At 42.5% G+C, this 18,426-nt stretch overlaps 1 protein-coding gene across 1 annotated transcript in view; it reads right to left on the bottom strand.

The window, feature by feature from the left end:
* Positions 1-18,426, bottom strand: part of Rad54l2 (RAD54 like 2) — a 99,515-nt gene that overhangs the window by 27,332 nt on the left and 53,757 nt on the right. Inside the window, exons 3-6 of the mRNA XM_075964747.1 lie at positions 4,622-4,820; positions 2,133-2,272; positions 1,369-1,485; positions 745-971 (exon numbers count right to left, since the gene is read on the bottom strand). Of these exons, the coding sequence (XP_075820862.1) occupies positions 745-971; positions 1,369-1,485; positions 2,133-2,272; positions 4,622-4,820 (683 nt within the window). The remainder of the gene's footprint in view (positions 1-744; positions 972-1,368; positions 1,486-2,132; positions 2,273-4,621; positions 4,821-18,426) is intronic.

Below are 18,426 nucleotides of genomic sequence, written 5' to 3'. Positions count from 1 at the left end.
AATTGCATTAACCTTGTATAATGTTCTGTATGAGTTAAAGAGTCTTCAATATCAACTACTGACAAGATCTTTCTTTCAACCTAGCTGCTCTGAGCTTGAGAGGGTGCCTCCTGTAAGTACCCCAATAATTCCTGCTGTGGGAAGTCCTGAAAATGAAAATCAGTCTCAGACTGTGTGTATGTTCACTCACTGGTACTAACTGCAGGCACTAGATCAATACAAACAATAATGCTCTCAATTTTCAGAAATTCCCTGATATCTGACTTTCATGTGTCTTCTGAATCTATACCTCCCAAGCTTCTCTTTGCTGATCCAAGAGAAGCAAGATGGTAGTCAAGTAACTTTTTGAGTATTTATTCCATTTTGTGTGTGTGTGTGTACCTGGGTACGTGTATGTGTACCATATGCACACTTGATCCCATGGATGTCAAGAGGCATCAGATCCCTTGGAACAGGAGTTATAGAACCTGTACGAGAGTATTGGGAACCAAACTAGAGTCCTCTGCAAGAGCAATGCATGTTCCTAACAGCTGACCATCCCTCCGGCCCCCAGTGATTTCTACACGACAGGTCAACCTGATACATGTCTCTTTCCTCTTCCCACTGTACTCATATTCAAAGATCAAGGGCTTTCAACAGCTACTCTAGGGATCCAACAAGTATTTTACTGCCTATAACACTAATAACCAACAGCAGGCAATGTTTGCAGCAAAGAAAAGAGAGCAGGATCAACACTGGCTGTACCTGATGAGGTTTCACAGCCCGTGCCAACTGTGGGGCCAGGAAGACATTCTCCTCCTCTGGAGGGTGATTCAGGTTGACAAGGACCCGCCCAAGAGCATCATGCTGGTTTAAGGCATCATTCACATGGGTGCCACCCTTCTCCTCTTCCTCATCCTCCTCGCTGACAGACTCACTGCTGTCCACGATGTGCAGAGTATCCTCCTCTCCAGAACTCAGTTCAATCACCTCTGAGACAGAAAAATGACATAAAAATTCAAGGAACAGGGTACTGCTGGTTGTCAGAGCGAAAGGCCAAAGACTTAGCTAAAACTTGTTACCACTTACAAAACAAATGTTCTTAAAGCTTTTTTCTTTCAGGACAAGTTAGGCTAAGGTGACACGCTAAAGGTAAGGCCAAACCAAATGAATAAAGACTGAATTTTTCAAAAGTATAGTCAAAGTCAGGCATGGTGGTACACTTATTCCCAGCACTCAGAAGGCTAAGAGACACGAGGATTACTATGAGCTTCAGATCAGTCTACAGTGTAAGACCTGGTCTCACATGCCCACACACAGCAAGAAAAAGAAAAAGATGAACATTGGCCAGAAGGAAGTAGACAAGATGCCCGTCTGGCCTGATCTTACCATCTCGACTGCTTTTTTCATCCTCACTGCCACTGCTACTATCCAAACAAATAACTTCCTGGGCCAAGACCCGAGGAGGGAGCTGTGGACCATCACTTGCTCGTAAGACAATTTCCTCTAGAAAAGAAATATGGAAGGAAACACCGTTAGGGCACTGAGATGGTTCAGCAGGTAAAGGTGCTGCCAATCCTATAGACTTGTCATCACCAGGACCCACCCAATAGATGGAGAAGACTGATTTTTCAAGTTGTGCTCTAGCTTCTACACATGTGCCATGACTCACAAATGTGCCTCTAGACACACAGACAGACAGACAGACAGACAGACACCTCCCCATTTAGCTCAAACATATTTCCCTGAGTCATCATCAGTAAGCACCCTCCTCTGCTGCTGTAATGGGGATTGGCCATTGACAATAGCAGAGAAAGCTAAAAAAAAAAAAAAAAAAAAAATTCGCAGTCTTCTTTCCAAGTTCCCTTCTCTGTTGGGTGTCATATTGTGCCATCTATCCATGTGACCAATCCTCATCTCTTGGCATACTAAAATCTGAAGCTATAGGGAAAACAAGAAGCCTACATAAAATTAATTTGAGTATATTTTAATCTATTTTCACTTTCTAAATGATAGCTCTTCTTACTATGTTCTCTCAAGAGGCAAAGGGGCTGCAGAATTCCTGAGAGACCACAATCCAGGCCTGGCCACTCTGCAAGCTGAGGCCTTTTCTCCTAGAACACATGGTCATTTCTAGCACAAAGCTTGCTTACCAGGTAGGAACTCCAAAGGGACAGTAGGAATGGGAGCTGCGTATTCTTTCCTCTGCTGCTCCAGGCGCTTTCTTCTTTCCAATTCCTCCTGTTGTGCTGCTTTGGTAACGGGCTCCAATTGATCCTCCCGGAGAAGCTTTCTAAACATGACAAAGAGACGGCCCTAGGGTTATCTTACAATTTGGACAATGTAGTGGCAAACTAAAATAGAAAATACCATTCCTGATTTCCCTTCAAACAAGAGAACTGAGGAAAAGGGAAGCAAAGTCTCACCTATGCACTTTTTATACAAGGAGCAAGTTTATATAAGGAGTTTTTTAAAGGTGAGGGAGGGTAGGACGGGTGCCAGAGAGACTTTAATTTCAAATGGCCCTGTGCTAACATGTTACTTATTATTTGACTTCTTCACAGAGGACGCTGCACACAAAAGACTGAGAGTAAGGGACTAGGGAGTTGACTCAGCAGGTAAGAACACTTACTGTGCAAACATGAGGACCTGAGTTAGGATTCCCAGCAGCCACCTAAAAAGCTGGTTTGGCCATAGGTATAGAAAGGCATAGAACATACAAGAAGGTGGGATAGGACTGCCTGGGCTTACTGGACAATTGTCTGGGATTTCTCCTGCACTGTTTGAAAAACATCAAGCACCAGGTGTAGTGAGAGACTCTGTCTCAAGGGTATAAAACAGAGGAAGCTAATGAATGTCCTCCTCTGCCCCCCATACACACTCTCACACACAGGTCCATACACACATACAAAATACACACACACACACACACACACACACACACACACACACACACACACTAAACGAAAATAAAAGACCAAGAGTAATAAGAATACTATTTTTAGTATGGCTGACAAAGTTGAACCAGCATTAAAAATAAAGTTATGTCAACAATGGTGGCACATGCCTTTAATTCCGGCCCTCAGGAGGCAGAGGCAGGTGGATCTTCTGTGAGGAGCTAATCTGGCCCACACCAGGTAAGACAGAGAAGAGAGTGTGTGTGTGTGTGTGTGTGTGTGTGTGTGTGTGTGTGTGCGCGCGCGCACGCGCAGCCTAGGAATTAGGAGAGCTTGCTCTGTAAACATAAAGACTTGAGTTCAAGGCTGGGCAGTGGTGGTACACGTCTTTAATCCCAGCACTGGGGAGGCAGAGGCAAGTAGATCTCTGTGAGTTAGCCTGGCCTACAAAGTGAATTGTGGGACAGTCAGAGCTGTTATACAGAGAAACCCTGTCTTGTGAGGGAAAAAAAAAAAGATTTGAGTTCAAATTCTCAGCATGTATGTAAAAGACCAGGTATGGCTGAATATGCTTATAATTCTACTACTGGGGGCAGTGACAGGGTAATCCCAAGAGCTTCTGGACAAAATGAACTTCCAATTCAGTGAAAAACCCTGTCTTAAGGCATAAGGTAGAAAGCAAGAAGAAAACACTTTGATGTCCTGCTGTGGCCTCCACACATTCAAGTGTATGCACTGTGCCATAAACATACAACACATGGGACGCACACGCATGCACACGTGTGCGCACACACAAACACTCAAATTTAAAGTTGTCAGACAGACAAATGGGTTAACAGGGATTCTGCATCATTATTTTCTGAGCTTAGAATAATACTTTCAAGTTTCCATTATGTGCTTTGAAAACTGTGGAGCTATGCCACGCATGGTGGCTCACACTTGTAATTCCAGCACTTGACAGGCTTCTGTACAAAGATTACCAAAAGTTCAAAGCTAGGGGCCACACAGTGTGTTCCAGGGCAGCCTGAGCTATTGAGTTAGAACCTGTCTCAAACAAACAATGAAGAACAACAAAAAAACTAACAAAAGAGGGGAAATGTTATTTATCTCCTTTAGTAGAACAAGTTGTTATTTGGCAGAAGGAAGGTTGTTGAGATTTGCACAGTTAAGAAAGTTCATTTTTGGTTATCTTTTAGGTCAAAGAAAAAGCCCCATTCTTGGTCAGTCCCCTATCACATTAAATTGAATTCTAAAAAGACAATAGCTCAGTTTTGTTGAGAGTTTTATGTTGTTGATAGATATTGATTTGTTTTAAACTTCATGTTTTGAGGCATAGGAAACATAAAGAAAGAAAAGTCTAAGTAAGATGATCCTACCATCATTGAGCTACCACCCAAGACCTCTCAATGGTCTAGGTACCTATCTTCCCTACATTCTGTGCAGTTCAACACAGTGGGTTCTAAACTTTGCCTTCATTACTGGGTTTTTGTGGTAATGGTGGTTGTTTTGAGACAGGGTCTCCTTATGTAATCTATGCTGGTCTGGAACGCATGATTCTCTTGCTTCAACCTTTTGAGAGCTGGTATGACAGGCATGTATCATCAGATATGCCATCTTTACTATTTAATGAAGGTTCACAGTTGGACACTTGTCTCTGCTGGAGAGAGGACATACTTGCCCAAGTTAATCTTTCTGCTATTTCTAGTCTATTCCCTTCCATTTTCCTTACCCAGAACACAGCTCACCGTATGTTTCTTCTCATATGAGAGGGCTTCTGAGCTCTCTTCTTTTTGGGGTCTTCGGATGCTAGGATCTTGCCTTGGTGCCTAAGCTGCTCTGAAGGCTCAGACTGAGATGAGGTAGTTGAAGTGCACCGCGGCGGCCGCTGCCCATCTTCCCCGAGCTGGGCATGCTCAGTGCCACACATGCCTTCCAGGGATGGGTCTGGAAAAAAGGGGGGAATAGTTTATTGGGGATTGAGATGGAGGGAGAGTGGATGATTTCGATGCCAGCCATCCCCAGGTTCAAATTTCAACCCAGCAACTTATTAGAAGATAACCCAAAGCAGAATTTCTCTGAATGTCTGTAGATGTACCTATAAAATGAAGACAGTGATACTCATTCCCAGGGCTATATGAGAACTAGATACTATGTGCACTTAGACCTAATCCTGACCAGAGAGGAGCACATAACAAATGACAACATCCATTTAGCAATGTAATAGAGTTAGGAGACCTCCTGGCCTGAAAATGCTCTGAGCATGTTGGGTATGATAGTGCAGGCCTATACTCCCAGTTTGAAAGTTTGAGGCAACTCACACTTACTACTCTTTCAGTGCTTGTTCAACTTGTCAGCCACGTAGTTAAGATTTACAAATAGCAAACTCTGTGCTAAATATACAAGAGATAGTTTTAAAAGACTCTTTCTCTTCAAATGATATTGTGTTCTATTAAGAGATGGGTCATGCCGGGCGGTGGCGCTTTAATCCGAGCACTCGGGAGGCAGAGGCAGGCGGATCTCTGGGAGTTCAAGGCCAACCTGGTCTACAAGAGCTAGTTCCAGGACAGGCACCAAAGCTACAGAGAAAGCCTGTCTCAAAAACAAACAAACAAACAAAAAAACAAACACCAACAACAACAAAAAAAAGAGAGGGGTCATGTATACCAAGTCACAACACAGCACCATGTACCAAATATTACAGAAGGGATAAGTCACCATGTGGGTGCTAGGAACTGAACTAGGTTCAATGTAAGGCCAGCAAATCTCTCCAGCCCTAAAATAAGTTTTGTTTTTTGTTTTGAAAGACACTTATGCAGGGTTTCTCAGACTGATTCTTGACCTCCTGGTGAAAGTAATAAAACAGAATGGGAAGTAGTTTACACAGGAGAACTGTGTCAATCTGCCCTGCTGTTCTATATAGAACAGCTTAGGAGGCTAGATTTATCAAAGAAGATCATATGTGTCCCTTCGTGCTTGAAACTGTGTCCTTGGACCCATGACACTGTATCTCAAAGTAAACCCCGTGCCAATTTACCATCTTAAATCTTAACAATAAGCAGAATTATCTCAGAAGAGGAATGCAGTCAAAGCAGACCACCAAGCCTTTAGCTGCTCTCCCAAATCTGTATCTCCAGCCTCTATTTCAAACGACACAGGAGAAAAGCCAGGCAATTGTTTGCTACTAGAAGAACTATCTTTCAGCCAGGAATAGTGGTGCACACTTTTAATCCCAGCACTCAGAAGACAGAAGTAGACAAATCTCTTAAGTTCGAAGCCAGCCTGGTATACATTGTGAATTCAAGGATAGCCAGAGCTACAGAGAGAGACACTGTCTCCAAACAAACAAACAAACAAACAAACAAACAAACTAACTAACTAACTAACTAACTAACTTTCCTTTCAGCACCCTTCCTCTCAAAAACAGATGCGCAGCATTTTCAAATCTGCCCAACTTGCTGCCCTAAATTTTTATCTCCTAAAAGAGAGTGCCATCAACCTCACCTCTTTCCCCAACCCCCAAATAAACAGCTGCTTAGATAGCAGATCCCCTAGAAAGAGGATAGCCATTGCAGAGAGGCTACAGAGGTGGCTTACTGGGACAGAGTAGATGGAAACAGCTTAGCCTACTACACTTGCAGATGAGCTGGGATACTTCAACTTAATGTTTTTGCTGGTTCTCTGGCCCTGCTTGTACAATGGCCTCGTTGTTTCTCACTGAGCTATACCGCAAGCCTGGATAATGACCTTTGTTGCTCTTCAAATCTTACATGTTTTGTTTCTATTTCACAAGCAAATTTATTGAGTAACTACTTGGAGGAACAGTTGGAAGCAAGGTTAAAAAGTAGGCAGACAGGACAGAGTCAGCACAGGGGGCAGGTCTGCAAGGTCAAGCCCAGGGGCTGAAATTGATCTGCTTGCTGGGCAGTGAGAACTTAGTGCCAACTGTTGTTATTTCCTTGTTCTAGCTGTCTTGCTTCCTCACAGAGTGGGCTGTTCTGGGGAGGAGAAAGCACAAACTGCTAGTCTTTCAGAATTAGAAACAAATGTACTATCAGATATCCATTCCAAGTTATGAGGCCTATTAGTACTGTCTGGCAGGGGACTGAGTGTAACAATAGCAATTTTGAAAGGATCAGACATTAGTCAGTTGTGAGAGATCTATAATCAAACAAGAAGGTAAAGAGCCCTTTGTTCTGTCACATAACAAATGCAATTATTATCTGCATAGCTTAAAAGCCAATGGCTATTATCACCCTGGGTAAGATCATGGGTTCAGACCTGGGCATAAATACCCCTGAACTTTCTGCTTCACCTGAATGCCCTTGAACTTTCCCTTTCACACCAGCCAGCTATGAGTAGCAATCACAAGTTATATAAACAAAGAACACTTGCATAAGCTTGGGAATGAGTTATAAATACCACCACCACAAATTTAATTGGCAAGCCTATGGCTTGGGTGGGGAGGGCAAAACAGGACACACCACATTTCGTTGGGTGAGTGCACAATTACATATACTTCCGGGGCCCACCCTTTAGCTGATCTAGCTCTTCTTCTGCACCAGAGAGGTCAGTGGCCTCTAAGTCTCACCATGTTTCTATAATCTCCTATGATAAATTGCACATACCAGGGCCTGGTGTGGGAGCACACACTATGTAATTCCGGCACTTGGAAGGTTGAGTCATGACGACAGAGAGAAAGTGAAGATATCCTGAGCTACATAGACCCATCCTCAAGAAACAAACAAAAAGTATACATACATACCCAAAGAGCCTGGAATGTTCTGGTGGAAGCTCCACTTCAATCCCCCTCCCCATCTCTCTCTCTCTCCAAACCCTGCTTCATCTCAGAAAGTCTGCCATAGGCAGCTCCTTCTGGGAGAGGCCCAGGACCACACATACCTGCTACTTCAGGCTATTTAAGACCCAGTCATAGATCTGCTATGTGTGCTCTCATGTTCTCTTTTCCTGCCTTCCTGAGAGTCACCTGGGGTACACTGCTTTGCATTGCCCTGTTTATTAAATCTGGATTTATTAATTCGATTTGATTTGGCTTATTGTGGCGGCGGCGGTCGAGGAACCCAGCACCCAGGGATCCAATACCTAACAGTAAAAACTAAAATTTCCTTACTTTATTTTATTTTTAACCCCGTGTGTGAGGGTGTGCTATATTCGTGTGGGTGCCTGCAGAGGCTAGGTGTCAGTTCCCTAGAGTGGCAGGCAGTTGTGAGCCACCTGATGTGTGTGCTGGGAACAAAACCCAGGTCCTCTGCAAGAGAGTTACTGCTCCCAACTAATGCATCTCGCCAGCCCCAGGAGCTACGATTTAAAAAAAAAAAATTGAAAGCTGGAATTATATATATGTAATCCCAGCAGTGGAAGGCAGAAGCAAGAGGCTTGCATGGTACCAAATCTCAGGCCAATCTAGTCCACGTGGTGAATTCCAAGTCAGTCAGAGGAATATACTCAGCCCTTGTCAACAGGGTAAAAAAACAAAAAAAGTTATAATGTTAAGGATGGAAGATTTGAAGATAAATGCCAGAGTGGCTGGATACTCAAAGAGATGGAAGCAGAGTTCTTATCACTGTGTTTACTGTCTCTTTCTAAATTCCATAGATTAAAAAATAATTTTTATTTTAAATTTTATATTTAACTTTTTTGCAGTGCCAGGAGTTGAAATTACAATCCTAGGCATGTTAGGCAAGTACTCTGTTGCTGACCTATAAGCAGGTGTGGATTTTAAAGTCTTAAGAAGAAATACAATTAAATGAACACTAAACTCTAAACAACTTATGTGTCAATTTCCCCCACCTTTTTGTGTTGGGTTAGCTGTCTATAAATCTTTTTGTGTTGTGTTTTGTTTTTTGAGACAGGATTTCTCTGTGTATCAGCCCTGTCTGTCCTGGAACTAGCTCTTAGACCAGGCAGGCCTCTGATCTCTCAGAGAGATCAGTCTGCCTCTGCCTCCTGAGTGCTGGGATTAAAGGTGTTCGCCACCACGCCCAGCAATATTTCTTTTTAAAATTTTGGAGTGTGTGTGTGTGTAAGTGTGTGTACTCATGCACAAGCACACATGTATGTGTGGAGGTTGCAGGGCAATTTGTGGGAGTTAGCTCTCTTCTTCCAACATATGGATTCTGGAGGTCAAATTGGCTGTCAAGCTTGACAGTAAGCACATTCCTCTACTGACCACCTCACTGGCCCGATATATAAACACTTTGTTGACAGAGAGCATGCAGTTGCCATTTGCATGGCATGCTGTAAGCAAATAACAGAATAACTATGCTGCTGGGCATAGTTTCCCTTTTCCATCTATTTATTTTTATCATAATCCTTTACTGCTGGAGTAATAAGCAGTGCTTTAATGTTCAGGGATCTGCAAATATTTTCAGTAGTCAACCAGACAATAAATACTTTAGATTTTACAAGCAATAAGGTCTCTATCACAGATATTTAACTTTATCATTGCATCTCAAAAAAAAACCCCACACATAAACAAAGGAGGGAAAGAGTTCCAGTACAACTTTACTTAAAAAATTTAAGCAAAAACATTTGCAAAAGAAGCAAAGTTGGAGATTTATACCTTCTCAAAACTTAGCACAAGGCTGCAACAGTCAAACCATGAGGTACTAGCAACAAAGCACACATGTAGAATAATGGAATAAAAAGTGAAGTAACCTCTCATAAGATATGATCAAGTTGCTTTTTTTTTTGCAAAGCTTCTGCTGCTTTATTTAATTTCATTTTAGAGAGCAATCATAGGCAATTTTAAGCAAGATAGCACACAAAAATATGTCCATTTAAAATTATCTACATTGGGTCACAGTTACTAAAACAAGTAGATAATACTCATATCATCCAGATAAATGTATATATTTCCTTAAAAACTATTTTGTGTGTAAAGAGATTATGTAATCTCATTGATTCATGAATGCACTGAATGAGTCAACTCATTTCTAAGTCAACTATAACTTTTTTGTCCTGGTTAGAATGCCACAGTAGAGGATTATTATTGCAGCAAAAATCAAGTTGCTTTTTTTTTTTTTTTTTTGTTTTTCGAGACAGGGTTTCTCTGTGGTTTTTGAGCCTGTCCTAGAACTAGCTCTTGTATACCAGTCTGGTCTCGAACTCACAGAGAGTTGCTTTTACAAAGGTTTCAAAACTATTCAATGAGGAAATGACAATCATTCAATTACTAATGCTGAGAAATCCACACACAGAACAAAGAAGCACAATGTTTAATAAAGACCACATATAAAAACTGAGTCAAGCTGGGAAGTAGCAGCACGTGCCTTTAATCCCAGTACTTGGGAGGCAGAGGCAGGCAGATCTTTGTGAGTTCAAGGTCAGCCTGGTCTACAAGGTTCCAGATAACCAGAGCTACACAAAGAAACCCTCTCTTAGCCGGGCGGTGGTGACACACACCTTTAATCCCAGCACTCGGGAGGCAGAGGCAGGCGGATCTCTGTGAGTTCGAGACCAGCCTGGTCTACAGGACAGGCTCCAAAACCACAGAGAAACCCTGTCTCGAAAAAAACCAAAAAAAAAAAAAAGAAACACTCTCTTGAAACAAAACAAAACAAAAGAACTTGGAGTGTTAAAAAATAAAAAGAACACAAAGTTAGGAGAACGTGGCAGTATGGGGGTAGTTCTGGGAAGAGTTAGAAGGAGGAGCAGGGGGCAATTCCTTCCTGTTGAATGGGCCTTAAGCTGTCTAATTAGACAGCTGTTGGTTACCTCAAGATAAAAGTGCCACTATTGTGGATATTGTGCTCGTCCAGTTTTTGTTGTGGGTTATAGGCTTTTGCAGCTGGGCAAGACAACAGATTGATCATTTGCCTTGACAGCTTGCATAGCACCATCTGATACTCTGAGACCTGCTTCTCGGGTCATTTCCAGCTCAACTCCTCTAAAGTTTGTGGTCTTTCTTACCCATTGACTTTCCATCATGAATAAAGAAGAGGCTTATAAGGCTCCACCACTCCCTGTAGAGTTATAGATAATTCATTGTTGCTGAGGGTTGGGAGGGGTATATTTCTTAGTGACATAGCCACTAACTAATAAGTTATCCTTGCTAAGTAAAAAATTCCAACCATGCTTATGCAATCAACTCTACTTAAATGTAGTGGGACATACACCAAACAAGGCTTGAAAAGATGAGGGAGTAATGTAGGGAAGAAGGGACTTGGTAGTGGCAGGGTGAGAAGATTTAAGAGAATAATGTGAGGAATAGGATCAAAGTATATTATATACATAAGGAATTGTGGAAGCATAAACAAAAAAGAGAGCTCTAGAGAGATGGTTCAGTGTTTAAGAGCATTTGCCCTAGAAGAAGAACTGGATTCAATTACCAGAACCCACATAGTGGCATACAACTATCCATTAACTCCAGTTTCCAGAAGACAGGATGCTCTCTTCTGACCTCTGTAGGCACCAGGCACACTCATGATACATACATATAAAACTCACGCACATAAAATTAATAAATCTTGAAAAAAAATCTAAAAGAGAAAGGCAGACAAGGGCAGAGAGGAGACCACAACATGGTGGTGAACACGTTTATAAGCCCAGTATTTGAGGGGTGAACTCATTAATATATCAGGAATTCAAGACCAACATCAGGTACTTAGTGAGTTGGGGACCCACCTGAGCTATGAGACATCCTCCACAAAAGAAACAGAAAAGACCTACTAATTTTCTCTCCTTAACCAGAAAGTCCAGTACAAGAATATGTATTCACCTTGATTTCTTCCTTTCCATCTACAAGGCCACACATAACCCTCATCACACATGACAAAAGGGGAACCACACAGCCCAGAGAACACTGTAGTGGCAGGTCATCCCTAAAAGGGGCACCCACTTATTCAGAACCAAGAGAAGCACCTGCTGAATGAGCAATGCTAATTTGCTGACATAGCAACAACAGGATGGTTTCCTTAGCAATTTTACTTCTATGGGTCACCTGTCTCTTTGATAGGTTTGTAGAAAGGAATGGGCTAGGAATCTGAATAGGAAGACAAAGGCAGTAGAATATTTTTGATTACTTCTACAAGTATGAACAATCTAAACATAGAGGGGAAAAAATGCAAGATGTTGGAGTTTGAATCAGAATGGCCCACATAGGATCATACATTTGAATGCTTAGTCAGCAGGAAGTGGAACTGTTTGAAAAGATTAGAAGGATTAGAAGATGTTGGAAAAGGTGTGGCCTTATTGGAAGAGGTATATCATTGGGCTGGGCTTTGACGTTTCAAAAGCCCATGCCAGCATCAGTCTCTCCCTCTCCCCTCATTCTCTGCCAGCCTGTGGATCAGGATTCAAATCTCTCAACTACTTCACTAGAGTCATTCATGCTGTCATACTCCCTGCCATGATGATAATGAACTAATCTCGGAAACTGTAAGCAAGCCCCCAATTAAATGCTTTCTTTTATAAGAGTTGCCTTGGTTATGATGTCTGTTCACAGCAATACAACAGTGACTAAGACAGAAGACTTACATACATTATTTCTAGAAATTTTATAATCACTAAAGAGTCAATATATGTCTACCTACCATTAAATACCATAATTAATAAAATAGTTCCCTACCCTGTAGTTGCCTGTTGTTTTAAAGCCAGAGAGAGGTATCAGGGTTAGATCTGGGGCAAAGGCCATGTCAATTCTCAATCCACTCAGGCTGCCTGCTTTTGAAAACTCTAGTTGGTAGCCTCCTTGGGGTGGGCGGGACATATGGAGGACAGACCTCCTCCGGCACCTCAAGTGAACTCTGGAGTCAACAATGAGAGGGTCAAATGTGACCAGGGCACAAAGGGTACAAATCTTTGCATGATACAAACGCCACTAAGTCCCATGCAATGGTGGTCACAACACATCAGAAAAAAAACCTGCCCTTTCAAGAGAGAAGGGACAAGGAGAAACCTAAACAGCTTACCTGCTTCCTTTAAAAGATGATCAGATACTTCTTTTAAAAGTGTTAAACTTCTAAATCTGTTCTGTGTGCCTGTTTAACCAGCACAGCAAGAGTAAAACTATCTATGCTAATGTCTTAGTCAGGGTTTCTATTGCTGTGAAGAGACACCATGACCATGACAACTCATATAAAGGAAAACGTTTAATTGAGGAGGCTCACTCACAGTTTCAGAGGTTCAGTCCATTATCATTATGATAGGAAGCTTGGTGGCATATAAGCAGAAGTGGTGCTGCAGGAGTAGCTAAGACCTACATCTTGCAGGCAACAGGAAGTCGACTGAGACACTGAGCAGTATCCTGAGCATAGGAAACCTCAAAGCCCGCCCCCACAGTGACACACTTCTTCCAACAAGGATATACCTACTCCAACAGAGCCACACCTCCTAACAGTGCCACTCCCTGTGAGTTTATGGGACCAATTACATTTAAACTACCACAACTAGTAACCTGAAGTGATGGAGAAAAAGCCAACAGAAGTCCCATTTACTTCCCCTTCTACTGGTGAACATACTGGAGCACAAAGCTACAAAGTGCACAAAAGCTCTCACAAAACTTCCAGAAGAACTTTGTAGTCCAGAAAAGGCAGAGGACAAAGCCTGGAGTTCCAGGAGCAGATGTGGGGACAGACGTTATTCTGGGAAAGCAAAGGAGGCCAGTAAGAGGAAAAGAGTTCTGTAAAACCCCAGATTAACATGTACAGTACTAGGTGTAAATTCTTATATGAAAATTATTCAAGTGTAATTAAAAAGTTTAAATGATTCTTTCACATCATTAATCATACTAAGAATTTCTGATTTAGGAACAGAAAACAAGGCAGATTGAAAAGGAAATGCTTTGAATGGCAAAACTAAATAATTAGCCTCTGTACTCTAGCCTAAAGAGAGCAATATCTGAAGTTCTATGCCTTGACAAAATGATAAACTCATTATCATGAGCTTTTTCAACTATTTCATTACTTAAAAGCCTAAATGTTGACTCTGTTAATGGAAAGAGCTACAGAGTTAAATTTTAATCAGAGAAAGACAGGAGAAGTTCTTTCAGACTGGTCATATTAAAAAGAAAATAAGTCTTAGGCGCATGCCTGTTGCCTTAGTATTTGGAAAGTGGCTGAAGGATTAGAAGAGTTCAAGGTCATTTTGATGGTTTGAATGAGAATGGACCCTATAGGCTCACCTGTTTGAATGCTTGGTTCCCAGTTAGTGTAACTGTTTGGGAAGGATTAGGAGGTATGGCCTTTTTAAATAAGTGTGACCTTGTTGGAGGAAATGTGTCACTGGGTATAGGCCTTGAAGCCAGGTTCAGTCTCTCCGCCTACCTGAAGATGAAGATATAAACTTTCCGTGCCATGCCTACCTGCTGTCATGGTTTCTGCCATTATGATCATGGACTAATGTCTGAAACTGAAAGCAATCCCCAATTAAATGCTGCTTTTTTGAAGAGCATGGTGTCTCTTTACAGCAATAGAATAGTAACAAAGGCAATCATCTTCTGCTAGTTCAAAGCCAACCTCAACTACATGGAACTCTAAAAGGAGGAGAGGAGAAAAACGTCAGGAAGGAGGAAGAGGAATTGCAGCAGCTGCTAACTTGGGCTACACAGCAAGACTGTCTCAAAAACATAAAAAAACAGATACCAAGACTGATAGTATATGCCTGGAGTTCCAGCACTTGCAGGGGCAGAGAAGCACAGGAGATCAAGGTCAACCTCTCTGCTCCATATCAAGTTTAAGGCCAACCTGGGCCACATGAGACACTACCTATTAAAAAGAAGAAAAAGAAAAAGAAAAGGAAAACAGAAAAGGGTGGAGCAGGTAGCTGTGTGTGTGTTGGGGGGAATCAAGTGGTAGAGAATATTTATATTATGTATAAAGAAAAGACATATAGCTACATATAAAAAATATCTACAAATCAATAGGAAATGTGGGGGGAAAGTTCTCAAAAGTCAAAATGGTCATAGCATGAAAGGAGCTCAACATCTTAAATAATTTGAGAAATGTAAATACAGTTCACAATCTAAAACTTCCTCTCCCTAATTATTGGGAAAGAGTGTTAAAGGTCCTACTAAGTCATTCTAAACAATGGGGTCAATGTCTGGCATACTTTTCTGATGCAACTTTGAAAAACAATCTTTTGCCCCTGGCATCCCCAAACACTCTGCCGCTTTGTGTCTCCAGCCTGGCAAAGGAAGGGAAGACAGGAACTGGTATCTAAATTGGCACTGCTTCATCTCAAACAGGGAGGCTGCCATAAATTCTGACTTTTGCTATTTTATATTTGATCTAAACCAAAAGGCTAAGAAGTTATGACTAATGCTATTCTGAACAATAAGTCCAACAATAAATAGTCAAGCATTCCCAGGAAAAAGTGGTACAGCTGCCTAGTGAGTGGGAAGAGGGTGCAAAATAAAAGATCTAGAGTTTGGGTTCCAGAGTTTTCATTTTGTGGTCTGGAACTAAAAAGTTCATCAAGGACTTGCCCAAGAGCACAGGAACTTAGAACATGGTTGTCTTGCAGAAGCATGTTCCTGATACTATTCAGCCTCTGTATTCTACAGTGAAGGCAATTCAAGGCCATAGACACAGCCAGGGATCAAGGCAGCACAGGCCACTGTCCCAGCCATTGCTGAATCATCAGGTTTTTTCCCACCCCGATCATTTCTATTGTCATAAAGCTAAAGATAAAACTTAACTAACTGAAAAGGATAAAAACAACAGCAAACTAACCTTCCTTGTTGGGAATGGTGGCCCATACACTACACTAGCACTACAGAGGCAGGGAGTTTCGAGCCAATTTAAGTACTAACAATAATATAAATAAAACATTAAACCAGAAAAAAATCTGTTAGTCATAACTCTCCCTTCACTACTGACTTGTTTTTTGTGCTTTTATATAGTAAAAGTTCCTAGCTATCCATTCTTAGTTGGGACTGGTAGCATAAGCCTGTAATCTTAGTTAATCAGGGAAGCTAAGGATTCAAAGTTCAAGGCCAGCCTGGGTAACTGTGAGATTTTGTCGCTGGTTTTTAAAAAAAAAAGAAGAAAGAAAAATTAATTAATTTCTTATAAGTAAGTAAAGTATTGGGTGTAATGATTCAGCCACACAACATGGCTGACACTTCTGGGTTCCAGGACCATTCTTCTGCGGACAAGCTCACATGCATGAGCTCCGTCATCTGCGTATAACGTAGCCATGTCAACCATGCACTAGGTAGCGCTTAAAAACCGTGCCATCCCCCCATTTGTGCACACCAACCTTCACCAGGCCTGTACACCCCCTGCCAATAAACTCCTAAGCGGGTTTATTGCGTGTTCTGTGTTTCCTTCTCACTAGCGCCAGGTAATTTCATTAGTGCCGTGAGACTTGGGAGGCTCTCCCGCCCTGAGCCCCTCTACTGGGACCAGGATCTGGAACCAGGTATTTTTTTCCACAACAACCACATGTTCCATCTGCCTGAGAGGCAACCTCTACACACACCATGGGCTTCAATTGATGAGTTTCCCCATTCCAAGGAACTGACTGACCATTGGGCTCCTGGAAATGGTCTGGTGTTCCTAGAAACGAGGGAACAGCCCCCAACCACGGCCTTCATGGCTACGGTTGAGCCCTTTGCTGACATTCATCTCTGGATTGCTTCCCTTAGCTGAAATCGTGTTTGAACGACCCGGGGTCAGTCCTCCCATGACTGGGGGCCCGGGGTCCCTTGGATTTTTCTTTCTCTTTTGTTTCTTTTTCTTTTCTTTTCCTTTGGACCACTCATCAGTGGTCCCTGCTGTGAGAGACCGCTCTGTCTCTAGCCTCTCTGGCTTCCCAGTCGCCTGGACAGGAGCCAGTCAGGCTTTAACACCCCACCTGTAGATAGAGGATGCTCTTCTACAAGCCCTGCGGTTTTCGCCGCCGTCATACTCTGCCTGTAAAGGGGAGATGTCCCCCTATAAGCCTTCTGGTGTCACCATTTTCACGGTTTCAGCTATGGGTAGCAAGCCATCCAAGGCCATCAATCCAAACTCTCCCTTGGGATGCCTTTTAGAGGCCCTAAAATCCCAGGCCTTAATGCCCTACTTAGAGATTCTCACACTTGTTCATCTTGGTTTTTTTTTTTTTTAAAAAAAATGGTCTTCCTACAATTTAGATAACAATTTAAAGTGGCTGCCTAATGCTACCTTTGGTCCTGATATTCTACAGGAGCTTTCTTTCTAACTACTACTGTCAGCGCACATCCAAGTCTTTTACTATCTAAGCTCTAAGTCCCAGTCTTATAATTTCACCTTTCATGATATCTATATGATCCTATCTAATAACCTACTTCCTGAAGAGCACAGGCGAGTTTGGGAGCAGGCCAGACTACACGCAGAAGAGGTTCACCAAACACATGCATCTCCCACTCTCCCACCTCCTGAGGCAGAGGTGGTCCCAAAGCAGGAACCACGCTGGGATTATAACACCCCAAGTAGAATTTTTGCTAGTGACCAGTTTTTGACTTGCCTTTTGGCAGGTCTCCGTAAGGCTGCCCTCAAGCCAGTCAACTATAATAAGCTCTCAGCTCATTCAAGACACAAAGGAAAATCCTTCTGCATTTTTGGAACGCCTCACTAAAGCTCTGTTACAATATACTAACTTAGATCCAGAAACCAGGGAAGGCAGACAGTTACTCATGACTCATTTTTTTTTCTCAGTGCTACCCTGACATTAAGGCTAAACTTAGACATTTGGAGAAAAGAACCTTGACCCTGCAGGCAGAAGTCTTAGAGCTGGCTTTTAAGGTGTACCATGCAAGAAATGAGAAGGCCCGCAATCATCACTGTCATGTGCTAGCCATGACCCTCCGACCCAATCAGTGCTGTCCATGCTGCTCCCTTGCCCCTGGGGCTCAAGAACCATCAGGCCCATGTTTCAAATGTGGTAGAACTGGTCACTGGGCCCAAGCATGTTCTAATCCTCATCTTGGTCCTGCAAGACCTTGTGCAAGATGCCATAGGGAAAGACACGGGCAGTCGATTGTCCTCATGTACATCATGGCATGGAGACAGCAAGTCCAGAAAATTCCCAAGTTAACCTAGGTCTGGCCATGGATGAGTGAGGTTGCCTGGGCTCCTTTGACCCGATCACAACTGTCATCTGTAACAGGGAGCCACGGGTAAACATCACAGTATCAGGATGGCCCATCTCCTTTCTCTTGGACACCAGAGTAACATACTCGGTACTGAGGAAATTCTGGGGGTCTACCTCTCCTTCTAGTTTCCCTATTATTGGGGTAGGGAGACAGCCTTATCTACCTCAGCAGACCCCACCACTTAACTGTGTTTTTAGGGGTATTTATCTCACTCATTCATCTTTAGTCATGTCGACTTTCCCAGTACCTCTTATGGGAAGACATTTTTTAGGAAAAGTAGGAGCTTCCATTTCATTTGCTTCATCCATTCACCTTACCCCAGACTCGCCAACAGCTCCCCTCCTCCTCTTTCTAGGCTCCCAACCTCCCAACTCCAATGTGTCTTTTCCTCTACCAGCCTCTCAGGTGAACCCCCCATCTGGGACACCCAAAACTCCTCTGTTGCTAAACACCATTTCCCCATCATTATCCAAA

Source organism: Microtus pennsylvanicus, chromosome 3 (genome assembly GCF_037038515.1).
Source record: "Microtus pennsylvanicus isolate mMicPen1 chromosome 3, mMicPen1.hap1, whole genome shotgun sequence".
NCBI lineage: Eukaryota > Metazoa > Chordata > Mammalia > Rodentia > Cricetidae > Microtus > Microtus pennsylvanicus.
This window is presented reverse-complemented; position numbering and strand designations above follow the sequence as displayed.